At 36.3% G+C, this 18301-nt stretch overlaps 1 protein-coding gene and 1 long non-coding RNA gene across 2 annotated transcripts; one reads left to right on the forward strand and one right to left on the reverse strand.

Annotated features, from left to right (window-relative positions):
* Positions 1-1524: 1524 nt before the first annotated feature.
* On the reverse strand, positions 1525-8804 carry LOC138315297 (uncharacterized). The gene is made up of 3 exons (XR_011207482.1): positions 7078-8804; positions 5815-5924; positions 1525-5481 (listed from the first exon to the last, which is right to left on the reverse strand). It is a non-coding gene; the product is annotated as an uncharacterized lncRNA (long non-coding RNA).
* Positions 8805-8890: 86 nt separating this feature from the next.
* LOC138315296 (zinc finger protein 236-like) lies at positions 8891-16540 on the forward strand. The gene is made up of 5 exons (XM_069256193.1): positions 8891-8991; positions 11518-11610; positions 13195-13451; positions 13826-14122; positions 14323-16540. Exons 1-5 carry the CDS (start codon positions 8940-8942, stop codon positions 14461-14463), a joined length of 840 nt encoding a protein of 279 aa, XP_069112294.1. The 5' UTR covers positions 8891-8939; the 3' UTR covers positions 14464-16540.
* Positions 16541-18301: the final 1761 nt, after the last annotated feature.

An 18301-nucleotide genomic window follows, 5' to 3' on the forward strand; every position in this document is an offset into this window, starting at 1 on the left:
GGATTTTGTTCGGGTGCAATCAATTATTTCAAATACTTTTATGATGAAATAAAATTGGAAATCTCAAACTTTTCAATGGTGATAATAATGGTTAAAGTAAGTGACTTTTGTAACTGATGAAAAATACTAATTCGTCTCCTGTTTTGATAGATAAATATTACCATTCGTCAGTGGTGAAGTATCTTTAAATCAAGGGTTTGAGTTAATTACGAATTAAAATGTGGTCAACAACTTTCAAATAATCTATGAAAGTAACAAAATTTCCGATATTCACAGTGAAAAAAAGTTAAAAAAATCATTTCAAAATTGACAAATATTTGTTTTTGTTTTAATGAGCAGATAATGAGCAGATAATGAACATCGAATTTGAATTAGTTTGATCCACAATCCTACTTTGGAAACAGCTTGACATTGATATTAGGAATAGTGTTTCATATCATGTATTTAAACAGTTTACCATTCTATTAGAAATAGAAAACCAGAAATATAGATGTAGAACTCTAAATAACGCCATAGTCAGATTATCGGCAATGTCAATGTGAGCCATCCACGTCTTATTTACATGTACATAGCCGCACGCGAAATAAATCCATTCCTTTAGACTGCAGCTGCTACACGGAAGTCCAGTCACAGGCGCAGGCATTTTCGTTTTAATAAAGATTTTATTATAGATATCATGGTAATATTCTCTGAAGTCTATATTACCAATACGTGCTGTCAGATTATTTTGTTTAGTCTGCAAATGCCCATTGAAGTTAACATCAGAATACAGAAGTATGTCAGAGCACTCAACTGTATACAATTAACTGTAATAGGTTTGAAATGCACCTACACCCCCACCCATCCTCGATACTCCAGGAGATACTATCACTGACGTCATATCCACCCCTGGACTATCTCATAGTAAAATTGGAGACTGTTTAGGGGGGAAACCTAACCAATGACAGGTAGAGACTTCTTTTGAAAATTACAGAGAGAGCGACTCCCAACTCCAAGTAAGTAAGTGTATGGTAAAATTTAACCAAACTGGGCATCAGAGGGAAATTCTTGAAAGTTATTAAGTCTTTGTATTCATTGTAAAATCGTGTGTTGTTGTCTAGTAATGGAAAATGTTTTTTCTCTAATAATTAAATCGTATTGATGCAAGGGGAAATTCTATCCCCTTACTCTTTTCATGTTCATAATGATTTTTAAAATAGTTTTATTGAAAATGGTTCCTGAGTACTTATGAATTCGGTGATCTGTGTCTATTTGTACTTTTATATGCCGATGATTTGGTTATTTTCTCGGAATCAGTCGAGGGTTTACAAACTTTGCTGTTTATGTGATTACACTAAAAGATCGAAGCTAACTGTTAATACTGAAAAGACCAAAATTGTATGGAAATTGTTTTTCAGTTGTTTATGAATTTTGTTGTTTAGGCGTTTTACTAGTAAATTACCAAGTATATTTTATTATTAAAACTTTTAAATTTACATTTATTTGATACACATATTGTAAGCATCCCTCATTATGCTTGTGAAATATGGGTGGGGTTGTTGTTAAAGCTGATAAGTTGAAAAGGTTCATCTAAAATTTTGTAAAACATTTCAAGTGTAAAAAATCTACTTGTAGTGAATGGTTTATTGACGTTTTCCCACGGTAAATCAACCAATCTTCACAGCCTTCAAGTATCGGCTTCAACTATTGAATAGTAATACCTGTGTTTTGAAAGAAATATATCAGGTATTTTATAAGGAAACTGAAAAGGAACATCCAAAACATATTTTTTAGTGTTTATTAAACAGAAATTATCTGAAATTGGATTAGATATACATGTATATGGTTAGGCAGTCTCCTGTTTATATCATTTTCCTTCCGTTACTAAAGGCCCACTACCTTTCCGGAGCAAAATTTAAAGGTTTCTAAAAATCATAAATAACATAAGAAAATATATACGGATGGCCTAAGATGAGGTTACAACGCCAAACATATGCAAGTTATCCTGCGTAATATATGATAACAGTTGGGTTTCATCTCGCTATTTTGCCTTCTGCTGCAGTGATAATCAACTACCGCGCGGTATTTAGCACGACGGCGGGAAACATAAGACGACCCGCGTTATGAAAATTAACATTTTATTTATCTAAATTAAATTGTTCAGAAGACGATGATAAGTGTAGCATTACCGGTAAGTTGCTAACTTATGCGACTCTATAAAATAATCGATCTCGTTTTACATTTCCATTTCAAAAATTAAAAGCTGTTTCGGAAAGGTGGTGGGCCTTTAAACAAAAAATTAATGATCAGACAAAACAACTGTTGATGACACAAATAAGTACTTCCAGTAAGTGTGATCACTTCAGATATCTTACATTTCCTACTTATATTATAAGATATTGCATAAAAACGAATAGAGAAAAAAAAACACTTTTGTTTCATATGCTTTCAATGCTGATGACACAAGAGAAACGTAAATCTAAGAAAGCATATAACGGAAGAACTGGAAAAGAAACCAGGGCACGGAATGTGATGAGCTTTAAAAGTAGGGACATCAGAACAGAAATCAGTGACGGTCGTCAGCATTGGAAGTGAATACATATTACTTTAAAGGCCTACTACCTTTCCGAAACGGCTTTTAATTTTTTAATGGGAATGTAAAACGAGATCGATACTTTTGTAGAGTAGCAAAAGTTTTTTTTCTTAATTATTCCAAAAAACAATTCAGGACATACACAACTGTGCCCTCTAACAGGAGGGGATCCATTCGACACACCTCATTCATACTAGGAATTTACTGTTATTATCTTAATGTTGAATTTTCAAATACACTGTATGTTATGATGCTATGGTATAACAAGAGTGAATGAACCAATTCATACCTCTCAGCTACAGTGTAGTGTCCAGACAATTGATTGGCTGACGAGTGTGCCTCGCCTAACCTGTTTCTTTCCTCTTCCTGTAGTGAGAGGTGATGCTATAGTCATATTCATTTTCCCTGTCAAATCAAACAGCCTGAGAATTATGGAAAATAGAAAAAAATATCACTTGTGATTTTATGAAACAGATATATAAAGAACACTTCATACACCTTCATACATAACTTACACACATACTTACACACTTTCATATATAACTTACACACAAGCATACTTTCATGCATCCTCGATACTCCAGGGCTTCCGATCACTTACGATCTCTACACCCCTGGACTATCTCATAGTGAAATTGAAGGCAGCTCAGCTGAAAACATTTGACCAATCACAGGCTAGCAAAGATTTCCTTTGAAGACTACAGAGAGAGCGACGCCTAACATCAAAGTCACACAGTCAACCACAGTGTACCGTTATACGGCTCTTTTGATGTACATCAAATGACTAAGTTACCTGTTCTATTCTGTTGCCTCCAGTTTTACTATGAGATAGTCCAGGGGTGTAGAGATCGTAAGTGATCGGAAGCCCTGGAGTATCGAGGATGACTTTCATGTGGCATCCTCATCTTTATTATCAAACACAAATGACCTCACATAATCACCCTCACCATCATAATTGTGTCATACCATCATTATTATAATTAATTGTGTCTTTTTTAGCATTAGAACTATAATATATACAAATACTACATACACATCATCCTCACATACACACAAGTAGGGAGATGAGATGTTGAGAGAAAGAAAGGCAAGAGTTAGTATACTTAGGGGTGGGGGTAGGGGTGGGGGTTGAAAGGGACTTGGGATGATGCATTGGCATAGATCTGAAGGAGTCTTTGGACTTCTTGACATTCCCAAAGAAGATGGATGATTGATTCTCTCTCAGTATTACACAAGTTACATAATAGACTAATGACCAACCCTATAGTTGTTAGTATATGGTGAGAAATTCTGTATTGCAGCCACTGTAGTTTCGTATTTTTTGTAACAACGAGATCCCAGTCTCTGTTATTTAAATCCATCTGTTTCTCTCCGCATTTTTCTTTAATAGATGGTTGTGCCTGGGATTTGTTTAAATAGTCATAAAAATCTTTTGTTCCCTTGACATTTTTCAAAAACGGTTGAATATGAAATGGTAGTATTTACCGAATTACAGGATTTTCTAAGGGTAATTTATCTGATTAAAGGCCCACTACCTTTTTGAAACGGCGTTTAATTTTTATAAATGGGAATATAAAACGATATTGAAAATTTTGTAGAGTCGCAAAAGTTACTAACTTACCGTTAATTAATACTACATTTATCATCACCTTCTGAACACTGGAATTAAAATAAATAATAATAATAATAATTTTTTTTTTAATAACGCGGGTCGTCTTGTGTTTCCCGTCGTCGTCCTAAATACCGTGCGGTTGTTGACTTTCACTGCGCCAGACGGCATAACAGCGAACCCAGATAGCATCGCAATGTTGGCCCAATATTGGCCTAATGCTGGCAGTTACATCGGGCCAGTATTGGCAGTTGACATTGGCCCGCTGTTGATTTGCAAATTGGTCCATTGTCGGCCCAGTGTGTCGGTTCTATGTCGGCCCAATGTTGGCATGTCGGCTTTTGAATGTCAGGCCAACATTGGGCCGATGTAGAAGTTAGCATTTATATTGGCCCAGCATTGGCCCAATTCCGGCTATCTGTTGGCCCAATGCTGGTCTGATGTTGATTTGTCTGATCCATTGGGTCGATTAATTTTAAAGCATTAATTAATTTTAAGCTTGGTAAATACCTCTCTCATTAATGCCATAAAATCGCATGGTTCCTAATTAAACACCAATCCATTCCACATGAGCTGAACAGGTTATTTCAACATTTGATAATACATTGCTTCTATTGATCAAAATAGACTTTAAAAGCTCATATTCTTCCATATATATATATATTTCCTAAAATGACATTAAAAATATAGATTCCAAAACTTAACCCATATTAATTAAATGATGAAATAACCTGTTATGATATATTTCTAAAATTATCAAAATGTCAGCAAAGAAAAATGCAACTATTAGATATGGAATAACATTGTAGTGTATTTTTCTTACTTCAAAAACAATAAAAGATTTTTTTTTTAATCATAAAGATTAAAGAGCATGCCAACTGTTTTTAATGGATCAAACCTTTTGTGGTATTTCCCAAATCTATGTTCATTGTTTGCGTATTCATAACAGTTTACCATAATTCCTCTGGACATAAAAAGAAATAACCCCAAATAAGCTTGTATAACTTGCGCTCACTGGTATAGTTTTTTTTTAAATGTCAGTTATGGAAAATGTCAATCTCTCCAAAGGAATTTCAGCCAATGGCACAAAGAGAATTATTTTACACGTTTAATCTAATCTGGATCTCCACTTTCTTGGACAGTCTCTACTATTGTATATAGTGACCAGATTCTTCTTTTTGTCTTTCTTTGCTTCCTCCCTCTCTGTCTCCAAAAGTGCAAAGCCAGGCTTTAATGATGTTGTGAATTTCAGCATCTGTTGCATTAGATGCCATTCTGTTTTTTTTTTTTCTTACAGCCTCTATAATAAAAAAGTAAATACATCTATTGATATGTACTGTACAGAAATATTGTAGGGGTATACCATTAAACACAGGTCTAAATTTCTACATTTTCATGTCTATATCTGAGCTTAATTTTCACTCTCTGCCAACACATTTCTAAGCTTTGCTTCGATAACAAAATGCAGCTAACTTATCCTACAGTTTAAGTACTAAATTTTGATATGTAATAATTACTTTACATTATGATTAAGGCATTTTCTACTTATGGCTTCAATATCAAACTTTGACAGAACAAAGTATAATATGTCTTCCCTTTATGGACATTATACAATGACTAATTTTATACTTACTTGTGATGACTGCACATAATGAGGCTTGGTGTCCTTTCCTTGCCAATTAAAAAACTCGTTGTTTGAATCCGGCGAGTGCAAGTAGCGACAATTGTTGGCAGGTTGGTAATCTGTGACAATAGAAAAAACAAAACATAACTTCCTGAAACAATCATTCTTGTAAACTAAAACTAAATTATTTACTAGCTTATAAGCTAAATGACTCCCTTGTTGTTTCAATTGTTCTCTCAATTGTTTTAAATACTTATAAATTGGGTGTACTATCTATATCCAAGCAGCAAAATTTGCACATACTTTGGGGATTTCCACCACAATCAGGTGATGCTATAGTTTTGTTATCAATAACCTTCTTACCAAGTGCCTGGAGGGAGACTAGTGGTCAGTGTTTAGGATATGGACGGAGGAGAAATAAGGGATGTGTGATTTTAGTTTCATGTTACAGAGGAATGTTGTGAAGGGAGTGTGATCTATTCTATACATCACAACCATTTCAGCATTGGATTATGTATTCAAAATTGTAATCTTGTATATAATTATATAACTCTTCACTTGTTAAGTTGCTTATCTAAAGTAGGCTTGATCGTAAACAGCCTGATAATAGCAACATTAATTATAATTGTAAAGGAATTTTCTGTACTGATGTATAATTTTAAATTTGCTCTAATGCTGTAAAATGTACTTCTTTATTAGAACTTTCAAACTCTATATCACATCAGACAAATAACTTATACTACTTATGAAATAATGTTATTATGTCTGTGGATGTTATTCAACTTAATCTTTTCTCGCCATCTACAGTGTATGCGTACACTGACCATGTGATTTAGACACATGTGGTTATGTATAAAATTTACATGCAGCAGCAGAGGCTGGTCACTATGCACTTAAGTATACTTTCCGCCCACTACCTTATCAGCTTAATTGTTAACCACCCGAATTTTTAAGTAGGACGTTCCCAGCCTTTCAAAAATAATATATTTCGTTGTTGCATGTGCATGTACATTATGCACATGTTTCATAACATGTTAATTATCTACATCTACATGTACCACTTTCAACCTGATCACAAATTTTGTGAAATATGTTTTTGGCATGTGTAATAATACTGATAAATTGGCAAAGGTTTAGCTTTAGTTTGAACATGGAAATGGAACTATAAACATACACCAAACAATATGTACATCGCCACAACGTTAAAACAGATATAATATCATTATTATTGATCATTAACTAGTTTATTATAACAAAAGTAACCCTACTTACAATTTTGATGTGGTCTTGAAGTAATATTTCCTATATGTCAGCAAAACTCAAAATGAATTCATGTGTGCTGGTCAGCTCCTGGTCAACTAGCTATAGAGTATGGTCCAGATACAAATAGATGGGGATGGTCTTGGCGGGAATAGTCACGTGACTCATAGCAGATGTGGATCATTGATAGTGCCCTCCAACGGAAATTAGACTTACTTGTAAATCCTTGTACACGTAATGGTATAAATATGACCAGAAGACCGAGTCAAATATGCAAAAATTTTAATTCAAGCAATAAATCTCGCAGATACACACAGACAAAAAATAGAATAGGCCTAGGAAATAAAGAAAAAAAAAAGTGTTTGTTTTTTTCCATTTACATTATTTACTGTACAAACCATTTAAATCAACTCACGGTCATTAGAGAAATTCTGGTAACTGTGTGTAGTACATAACATTGTTTCATTATTTTATTGAAAGTTTTTTTTCTGTCACACATCGCATTGGCCTAATGAAACTGTATTGGGAATCGGCCAATTTGCCAATAATGGGCCAACATTTTACCAATGTAAGCAGGCCAACCATTGGGCGTACAACATCGGACCAATAATGGGCCAACTTTATCATCCCAACCGTTGGTCGTACTTCATCGGGCCAACATTGGGCCATTGATAGTACACCGACTGCCAGCGGTCACCCGACCGTACGACCATTACCCAACATCGGGCCAATATTGGCATGTTATCTGGGAAATGACTCTCCACCATTTTCATTTATTACGCAGGAAATCTTGCATATGTTTGGTGTTGTAACCTCATCTTAGTCCACCAGTATATATTTTCTATTTTAATATTGCTTTAGAGAAACCTTTATATTTTGCTCAGGAAAGGTAGCTATAGCAGAGATTTAAATAGTATTTTTACATTTATATTTAAATCTCTTATTATAGTGGGCCCTTAAATTAAACAACTAAAGACACATAGAATTAGATAATTTTAAAAACACACCCTGACTCTCATACTAATTAATGCCATCTTAACTGTAATATAATTGGTTTTGGAACGGATCATATAAATTTTGTAGTCCTGACTTGCGCCCAATCCCATTTCTCCTAATGGCAAAAATATGTTTATATCAATACGGTAACGACCGGTGCATTTTGGGTCCACCAAAAGTTAAATATTTTGGGGTAATATTTCGTCAAGGTGTAAATCGCTTAAATAATTATATGATCTTTTTATGATTATCTTTGACATTGACTGTGCAAGCATCACCGGGAGCACTTTAATTATTTTTCTTCAAACTTTCATATATTTTTTGCAAATAAATAATGCTTTATTAGCCTTCTTACATGTAGCTTTAGCAGAAACATAGATACATATTATATATATTTCTGGCTTTAGCTAGGGATATTGATAACGATTTGGAATGTGACAAGGGGAATAACTCTAGGAAAAATTAGTAAGTTTCATCACTTGCCAATCTATAACAATTAGCGTTATTATAGATGTTGACCAGAGGATCTTGGCTTAAGGTTGCTGATATACCAACAAATCAGGGAATCTGTCTACCATATGCCTAGTTTGGTTAGAGCATATTTCGTCGGGTCTAACAGTTAACAGTTGGGCTAACTTGTAAGTTTTAACGTTACATTCAATAAACGAAAGTTGTTACAGTCGCATTGATTAAAAAATAGTTAAATATAGGCCAAAATAAACTTCCTGTTTGTAAAACGTCCATTAGAGAAAAGGGACTGGGCTTAGATTTTCGAATATCGTGGGGCACGAGCGTAATATCCGGGTAATTTGCATGCTAGCCTCGATCTGGATTACGGAACAGATCACCGCCATATTGGTTAAAAATTGACCAAAAATATGTCCCTCGACGGACAGCAAGCGGGACAGATACAAATAGAAAATGTTACGGGTGAGTTTGATTTATTTAATGATGTCACTTGGAACCCATCTACCTGCTACTGTAGTCCCCAAATCGCCTATAAGACGAATTTAAGTGTGCTAGTTTCTCGGTAGTTCGTCCGCGTCACTAACACACACAGTAGAGCAGGCGCAATAATACGCTCGATTTCATTCAGGACTTGAACCTGATGGTGAAAAATGATGATATTCCTACTCCAGGACGCGTAGAAATATATTTGGGCAATTTTCACAGTCTAGAATACTTAGGTCATACACTTCCACGGTCGGCCCTAAATAACTCGCGAATGATAGACCACCGGATACGGATATTTTCACGAATGTTTGGAAAATACAAAACGCTTTGACAAAGGTTCGACTGGTGTTTGTTTGTACTTTTGCTCCCAGAATGGAATGCATCAAAAATGTGCATCTTTCCAGGGCTAGGCTGAATGTGGAAAGTTCCAAACAGCAGGTGCTTGGCTAAGCTAACATCATAAATCTGTACTTTTGTAGTTGAGATAATTTACCTCGAGATAGTTCATTGAAATATGCAACTGAATAAATAATTTAATAGACTTTAAAAATGTACACAGTAGGCCCTTATCTATTTAAGGTTAAAGTTTATGTCTGAAATACAGGCCTAGTCTCTGTTTTCAATATACTAATATTGTTAGTGTAACTAATTGATGTTTTTTATTAAAAACTTGAAAAGCAGGGCTGGGTCATTCATCAATATTCATACATCATTGTTGGATTTGTAGGGGACTTGAGGTTTGAATTCAAAGCTCTAACTTGGGGATTATGGTGAAAATAATAGGATCATATATGATGTAACGTATCTGGTCATAGAATGGTAGTAACTTTGTATTTTTTCCCATTCCTGAGACTTACATTTGGTGTTTACTTCGTGACCATATGAATTGACAAATATTAACTTTCAATTATCCTCGGATACTATATATTATAGATGATTCAGGGTCATATTTGTTTTTAAAGTAATTATTGCAAGAAAATCCTGACTAACCTGCAAATTTTGTTTTTGCTAAGGCTTGCCTAAAAACTAAATTCAACAGGTCTGTCATCAAAATTAATAAACGATCGAATGACTATATAGGAAAACAACCCTGGTGTTCATGCAGTCGTCCCATTATTTGAACCCCAGTTAAAGGCAATGTGGTGGATCTTGAAACATTTAGGGTATTAGATATATTATAGAAATGAAAACACCATACAGTAATCCTGCTTATTCACATTTTCCTTAAAATATTGCCTACCTCTGTACTTTTTAGTTTGGAATTGTCCTTTTAAATATAGTTTTAGATACTGGTTAATTTATAGGAGTTTTTCCCCCCTTTACTATTTGTAGCAGGATTGGACTGGGTCAATCATCGGTGACCGGGTATTTAAGCTCAGAGGTAGAGCATTCAGCTAGTGTTTGGAGGTCCCGAGTTCAAATCCTGGTCTGGCCGCAACATTTTCTCCTCTCCTGTTACATTATTTACTGGTTTCCTGAATACTGTATTTTGAAATTAGGCCATAGCTGTGACCTACTGCTTGTATCATTACATTACTACATATATATATATATATGTGTACATGTGTTTATTACTTTATATAGTGACTGTAACTGTAATACATATTTATAGACTGTCAGGATTGGAATGGGACTCGTTCACGTACCACATGATACCCGATAAATTTTGTGCGGGAATTTTGTTTCTATTGGTGATGGAATGACGTCAAATGACGTTATCGTGGGATAACGTCATATCAGCGGGAAGATAACAAAGAGCTACGTTCCATCACCACTGGAGATACTGCACAAACGTTATCGGGTATCACGTGGTACGTCATCCTCGATACTCCAGGGCTTCCGATCACTTACGATCTCTACACCCCTGGACTATCTCATAGTAAAACTGGAGGCAACAGAATAGAACAGGTAATTTAGTCATTTGATGTACATCAAAAGAGCCGTATAATGGTACACTGTGGTTGACTGTGTGACTTTGATGGTAGGCGTCGCTCTCTCTGTAGTCTTCAAAGGAAATCTTTGCTAGCCTGTGATTGGTCAAATGTTTTCCGCTGAGCTGCCTTCAATTTCACTACGAGATAGTCCAGGGGTGTAGAGATCGTAAGTGATCGGAAGCCCTGGAGTATCGAGGATGGTGGTACGTGAATTAGTCCCATTGGTGTCAATCCCCTGTGTTTACATTATATATATTTTGTTGAGACTGATAGTACACCTGGTAAGAATAATTAGTGCAGAGTGTAAACAGATACTAACAATCGCAACATCTCAGAAAAATTTCTGTCAATCTTCGGAAATAATATACAATTAGGAATTTGCAGATACTGATCGTTATTTCATGATTTCTTTCGAAATCAAAAAGCTGTTTCTTACAAATGATGGTACAATGTAAAACCAATTTAAAGAAAGGTCTTTCCAACAGGGTAGATGCATTAATGGTGGTATTGAGTGATATCATATACCATGATAGTAATCAATGAAACCTTGTCCTTATTATAATTACAGATCAGGATAACATTGTTACCATAAGCCTGTGCAGTGCTGCTGATCTAGAAAATGTGGCTGGAAGTCTGGTGGTTACTGATGGTTCAGGGCTTGGTGAGTATGTCTACAAAGGTCAAGATCTGAATGTATGATCAGCATCACTGTTTGTCTGTCAACATATAAAGCTCAAATTGTATGGGGACACATACCGTTTAGGGATCAGTGATTTTTCAGGGTATTTTGGGAAAATTTTTTTTGATACAAATTGGGAATTTTTAATCGCGAAAAGAGGAGTTTTAGGAAAAGTTACCCATTACTGAACATGGTGTTATAGGTCATTAAATATTGTATAACTGTGTTAACATGCTGTTTTTACATGGACCTATATTGTATCATGAAAACAATCTTTTATCAGGACAGTTTTTTTTTGTCTCAGCAGTTTGATTTGGGAATTTTTCATTGTAATTGGGAAAAATATAGAAGGGTTTGGCATTGGGAATGGGGTCGTTTTCCGACCCCAGTTATATAAGGAGAAAAATCACTGGGGATCGACCAAAGCTAGAGTATTACAATTTATCCTGCAACTGTCCCACATACTGACCGATAACTACTGGGGATAAACTTATGCTTTAATTATCCATCAATGCTAAATGCTTTATCCGTCAATATGATCATATGAATTTTTTCCATGACAGAACTTTTTCTAATTTGACCCAGAACTTTTCTGGTGAATGAACAGTCCCGCTAATAAGTGACGTCACATTCACCTGAATGACATCATTTTTACAATATTGAAAATCTTGTATGGCGGCGGCGTCTTTTTCTTGGCTCATTCAAAGATATGTGTTGTAGAGTAATTTTGTGATGAGTAATTATTGTTTTTTGAGTATTTTCATAATGTTTCAGTGATATAGCACACTTAATAGAATTAAGGGTACTGCTTGCAAATGCGCTTATATATTTCCCACGGAAGTAAAAAGGAGAATACTCTCATTCAGTGTAGTGAATGAATCTTTTCCTCCTAATCAAAGAAGCGTCTCGCTTCGAGCGTAACCAAGTAAATAACTGGCAATTTACTATAGTTTTGAATGTCATAATGGTTGCAGGAAAAACAGAATACACAGTTAGTATCTTACATACAAGTTTTATTTTGGTGCTCGTCACAGAAAGCTTCTCGGCTTTCCTAAGTCTCGCACCAAAATAAACCTTGTATTGTAAGATACTAACTGTGTATTCTCTATGTAGTGCTCTACTGTAGAAATGATATACCAATAATAGGACATAAAGGTTTTTTATTACCACACACAATGAAAATATGATTCAGTCTGGTCTATTATATGAGCAAGTATATTAAATCACATCGTGGGAAACCCAAGAGTCAGGGCTGTATTGTTTCAACGATAGAGCAGTGACTTAAGGGTTTCAGACAATGATTAAAGCATGGTATAGTGATTATTGATATTATATAACAGTTTTGCTTTCCTCTCAGAGTCTCAGCTTATAATCAAAATTTTCCATTCATTTTTCTCTCGGAAAAATAAATTTGGTTGTTAAGTGATCTTGAAATTTTACCTTTAATGCATGCAGCAAATTTTCTAAAATATGATGTTTAGAAATGCTCTCAGCTACTTCTCTTTTTCCAATATTTACTTCCAAAACAACTTGGCAATATTCATATTTTTAATTTTCTAATTTCAGATTATGCCCAGTACATCACTCATGCCACTGTGGCACAGATGGCCCAAGTGGCTGAGACTGGAGAAATGGTGGCCTTCGTGGAGCAGCACATTATTGACCCCCAGCAGGAGAATATTGACCCCCAACAGAACATTGACCCCCAGAATATGGTGGAACATGTGGTGTACGAACAGATCCCTACACAACACATCCTGGCTCTCCCCCAGTCGGAGCCGCTACACCCTAAAAAGGACACAGTCAAACCACCTGTTGGCAAGGTTACCTGTCACCTCTGAATGTGGAAGAGTTTGTAAAAGAAATAAAATAAAAACATAATTCAAATTATAATCAGATATCTTCTGAATCTGATATGAAAAAGATTGACCATAAATAGAATATTGTTTATGATTTCTTGTTTTCTTTGTAAATTGTAAATGTAAAATTTGGTATAATGTTTGACAAGGTAATTTAGGTTATTGGAAAATCATTGTATTTGCTCAAGAAACTAGTTTTGACTCAAGTCACTGACATTATGAAAGAAACTTTATTTCACTGCATGCGCATATCTCTAAATTCCATTAAAATATAGTAGGTATAGAAAAACATTTGAGAGTAGAAGGAACATAAGAATTTTGATTTGTTTGATATACAGGGACCATTCAAATGTGATACATGTGAGAAAGTGTTTCCGAAGTGGAACCAGTTTCAACGGCATCAAAAACTTCATGACGAGGACAAGCCATTCGCCTGTAATCACTGTACTGCTTCGTTTAACGTCGAGGACAATCTGATCCTTCACGAGGCCACCCATGTACAAAGTGGGGATCCAACATGTCCCGAATGTGGCAAAAAATTCTCACGTATTGCAAGTCTCAAAGCTCATATCATGCTGCACGAAAAGGAAGAAAATCTCATGTGTACGGAATGCGGAGATGAATTTAGTGTACAGGTACATAGTAGGGGAACTTACATATAAAATTCAGTGAAATTTCAGTGAAATTTTTGGATGTTTTGTCAAAGAAATTGTATATTAGCAATTAATTCATGAAATTATTTCCTTTGTATTCTTTACCTAAGGCTATTTCAGAGTTTGTCCCCAAGATCATATTTATAGAATTGTTCAGTTATTGTGAAATGTGGATTTTGTAGAGCCAGTTAGACAAACATTTAGCAGAACATCGACAGGAACAAGAGGGAATCAAAACATATCCATGTCGTCAGTGTACGCAGGAATTCAACAAACCTGCCTTTCTCCGGGAACACATGAAACAGCACTACAAGATTAAGTAAGTACTGTGTACTCAGGAATACAACAAACCTGCCTTTCTTCGGGAACAAATGAAACAGCATTACAAGATTAAGTAAGTACTGTGTACCCAGGAATTCCAAAAAATCTGCCTGCGTCAGGGAACAGCATGACAAGATCAAGTTACAAATATATTTCTGAGGTAGCCCTCTACATAAATTCATTAGATTCACTCCTCAAAACGGCAGCATTGCAAAGCAGCATGCAACATTTTGGAGTGCCTTGCTGTTGATTTTCAACAAGAGATTTGCAACAAGGCAAGAATTTCTGTAACCTTTTTGAATTTGTCAAAGCCAAGTTTTGAAATCAGATGTGGTAGAAAGCAGAAGATTTTGACTCTAAAACAGTAGGCTTTTGACTCTAAAACAGTAGGCAGTAGATGTGTTTTTAGCTCACCTGGCCCGAAGGGCCGGTGAGCTTATGTCATGGCGCGGCGTCCGTCGTCCGTCCGTCCGTCCGTCCGTCGTCCGTCCGTCCGTCCGTCAACATTTCCTTTAAATCGCTACTAGTCATAGAGTTCTGCATGGATTGTAACCAAATTTGGCCACAAACATCCTTGGGGGAGGGGGAACAGAACTTGTATAAATTTTGGCTCTGTCCCCCCCGGGGCAGGAGGGGCGGGGCCCAATAGGGGAAATAGAGGTAAATCCTATAAATCGCTACTTGTCCTAGAGTTCTGCATGGATTGTAACCAAATTTGACCACAAACATCCTTTGGGGAGGGGAAACAGAACTTGTATAAATTTTGGCTCTGGTCCCCCAGGGGCAGGAGGGGCGGGGCCCAATAGGGGATTTAGAGGTAAATCCTTTTAATCGTTACTTGTCCTAGAGTTCTGCATGGATTGTAACCAAAATTAGCCACAAACATCCTTGGGGGAAGGGGAACAGAACTTGTATAAATTTTGGCTCTGGTCCCCCGGGGGCAGGAGGGGCGGGGCCCAATAGGGGTAATAGAGGTAAATCCTTTAAATCGCTACTAGTCATAGAGTTTTGAATGGAATGTAACCAAATTTGGCCACAAACATCCTTGGGGGAGGGGAACAGACCTTGTATAAATTTTGGCTCTGACCCCCCGGGGGCAGGAGGGGCGGGGCCAAATAGGGGAAATAGAGGTAAATCCTTTAAATCTCTACTTGTCCTAGAGCTCTACATGAATTGTAACCAAATTTGGCCACAAACATCCTTGGGGGAAGGGGAACAGAACTTGTATAAATTTTGGCTCTGATCCCCCAGGGGCAGGAGGGGCGGGGCCCAATAGGGGAAATAGAGGTAAATCCTTTAAATCGCTACTAGTCATAGAGTTCTGAATGGAATGTAACCAAATTTGGCCACAAACATCCTTTGGGGAAGGGGAACAGAACTTGTATAAATTTTGGCTCTGACCCCCCGGGGGCAGGAGGGGCGGGGCCCAATAGGGGAAATAGAGGTAAATCCTTTAAATCGCTACTAGTCATAGAGTTCTGCATGGATTGTAACCAAATTTGGCCACAAACATCCTTGGGGGAAGGGGAACAGAACTTGTATAAATTTTGACTCTGGCCCCCCGAGGGCAGGACGGGTGGGGCCCAATAGGGGAAATAGAGGTAAATCCTATAAATCACTTCTTGTCCTAGAGTTTTGCTTGGATTGTGACCAAATTTGGCCATAAACATCCTTGGGGGAAGGGGAACAGAACTTGTATAAATTTTGGCTCTGACCCCCTGGGGGCGGGAGGGGTGGGGCCCAATAGGGGATTTAGAGGTTAATTTTAAAATTCCTTCAGAAAAGAAACAATGAACCTGTATTCAGAACATTACTTGGCATTACAAACCAGGTGAGCGATACAGGCCCTCTGGGCCTCTTGTTTTGAAAAGCAGTATACTTTCGCATTAAGACAGATAAATAACGCAGTAGCTAACATGAATGATTTAAAGGCACACTACCTTTCCAGAGCAAAACATAAAGGTTTCGTAAAAACTTTAATTACAAAATAAAATACATACTGATGGCTTAAGATGAGGTTACAAAACCAAACATATGCAGGATTTCCTGCGTAATATATGATAACAGTGAAGAGTCATTTCGCTGTTTTGCGGTCTGACGCAGTGATAGTAACTACCGATATACTTTTGTTTGTGGGTACATTTCATAAAGGAAACAGCCTCCTTTGTGTCTGATGCCTAGTACAAGAAGAAAACCGGTACTAAGATAACATGGGTATCAGAGGAAGTAAGTGTATAATGTATATATACATCAAATGAAGTATTGTGCTACAGTGATAAATCTACGTGCGCATCCCGAGTCCTGGACTCACAGAATTTTAAAAGGACCCATGAAATTTCTGGGAATGGGTATCTATAACACAGTGGGACCCATTGTATTCACAAAAACCATTGAACAGGACCCACGGTAAATAATCGTAGATTGAACACTTTGCTATATCAGTAATTAGTCTCTGGTGTCGAGGGTTCTATCAGCCTCCCGCTGAGAATGATATTGGAATGTATGGTAAGGCGTTATAGGTACGATAAATGGCCGTTTTGTCCCCGAACACGTTACCAGCCTCTAATTTCAAAGGAATAGAAAAAATATATAATATATATCAAACGGTTGGCGATATTCTGACATGGTGGTGAATGTTTTACTTAAATCATCCATTTATAGTACACTTTGGTATTGACGCCAAAGTGATATCAGAGTTGAATACATAGTTGAAATACACTATTGACTTTACTAGAAAAATTCTGACGTATCTATTTCTTTAACTAAAGCTATGTTGTTTTTGTTTTGTTTTTTTTTTGTTTTTTTTTTTTTTGTGATGTCTGTTCTTCATTCAAGTTCAAAGAATTGCACATTTTTTTAATCAGTTGGTTGACTGACGAAGTTTAAAGTGAACAGTCGGGCAAGGATGGCTAAAGTCGGTAAAAATGGTGTGAATGTATCCAGTATAATTTCTTATGAAATGGAAAAATAAAATCTCTCGTCAAAATCTGTCTGCGTACGAAGAAATTAATTTAAGTAGAAAGGAAATTCTAAAACGACCTCCCGGCTCACAAATTGTCCGTTAGGTTACATATTCCACTCGCAGGGCTGCGCTTTCCAATGCTATTGCAACTTTTCTGTACTTGTAAATGGTCAGAACTAGGGAAACTAAGCAGAACTCTGACCGTCGTAATAATATAGTGAGAACATTTGTAAAGGGGCCAAAGAAACGCTATTTAGACCTGGTTTTCATTTGCCCGATACATATTCACTTTATACTCACACAAATCCAACGAACATAAATTGATTATCAATTAAAACTCAACACTTGTATTTAGTTAACAGTGTATGTATTCGTTGACACAGCAGCAGCGCTTTGCTATTTTATTCTGATAAATAACAACAAAGGCGACTAAAGACGCGATGCTATAACAATTATGGACTTGCACAACCAAGAGTGTTCGTAAATAAGATCCAAATACGGTAAGTCCAAATGCAACGGAGCCAAACACCATGTGTACACGACTTCAGTCTACTCTAACCTATAGTGTAGGCTATAATTCTGAAACAAGCAAGACATCACAGTCACACGGATCTGAGAATTAGTTACTGTTTATATAATTATAGAACCGTGACAGTGCCCAAGCTGCCCATAGAACAATTTTAGACGTTGTAAGGATCTAGATTATTATTTCCTTTATTTCCTCCAATATTGAAGAGTTTACAGAAAATAATACATAAATAAAGAAAGAAACATTCTAACATACACACGTTACACACATATATATACATATCTATCAATACAAGAAAATGCTATTAGATATTCGACTACATTTCGCCATTATCTGATAGCGGAGAATG

Source organism: Argopecten irradians, chromosome 2, assembly GCF_041381155.1.
Source record: "Argopecten irradians isolate NY chromosome 2, Ai_NY, whole genome shotgun sequence".
NCBI classification, from domain to species: domain Eukaryota; kingdom Metazoa; phylum Mollusca; class Bivalvia; order Pectinida; family Pectinidae; genus Argopecten; species Argopecten irradians.

Excerpts from the sequence above, each read along its gene's own strand:
- LOC138315296 (XM_069256193.1), top strand. The coding sequence starts at position 8,940 with ATGTCCCTCGACGGACAGCAAGCGGGACAGATACAAATAGAAAATGTT. Across the intron at positions 8,992-11,517 it reads ACAAATAGAAAATGTTACGG|ATCAGGATAACATTGTTACC; the intron begins GTGAGTTTGATT and ends TTATAATTACAG. Across the intron at positions 14,123-14,322 it reads GAGATGAATTTAGTGTACAG|AGCCAGTTAGACAAACATTT; the intron begins GTACATAGTAGG and ends TGGATTTTGTAG.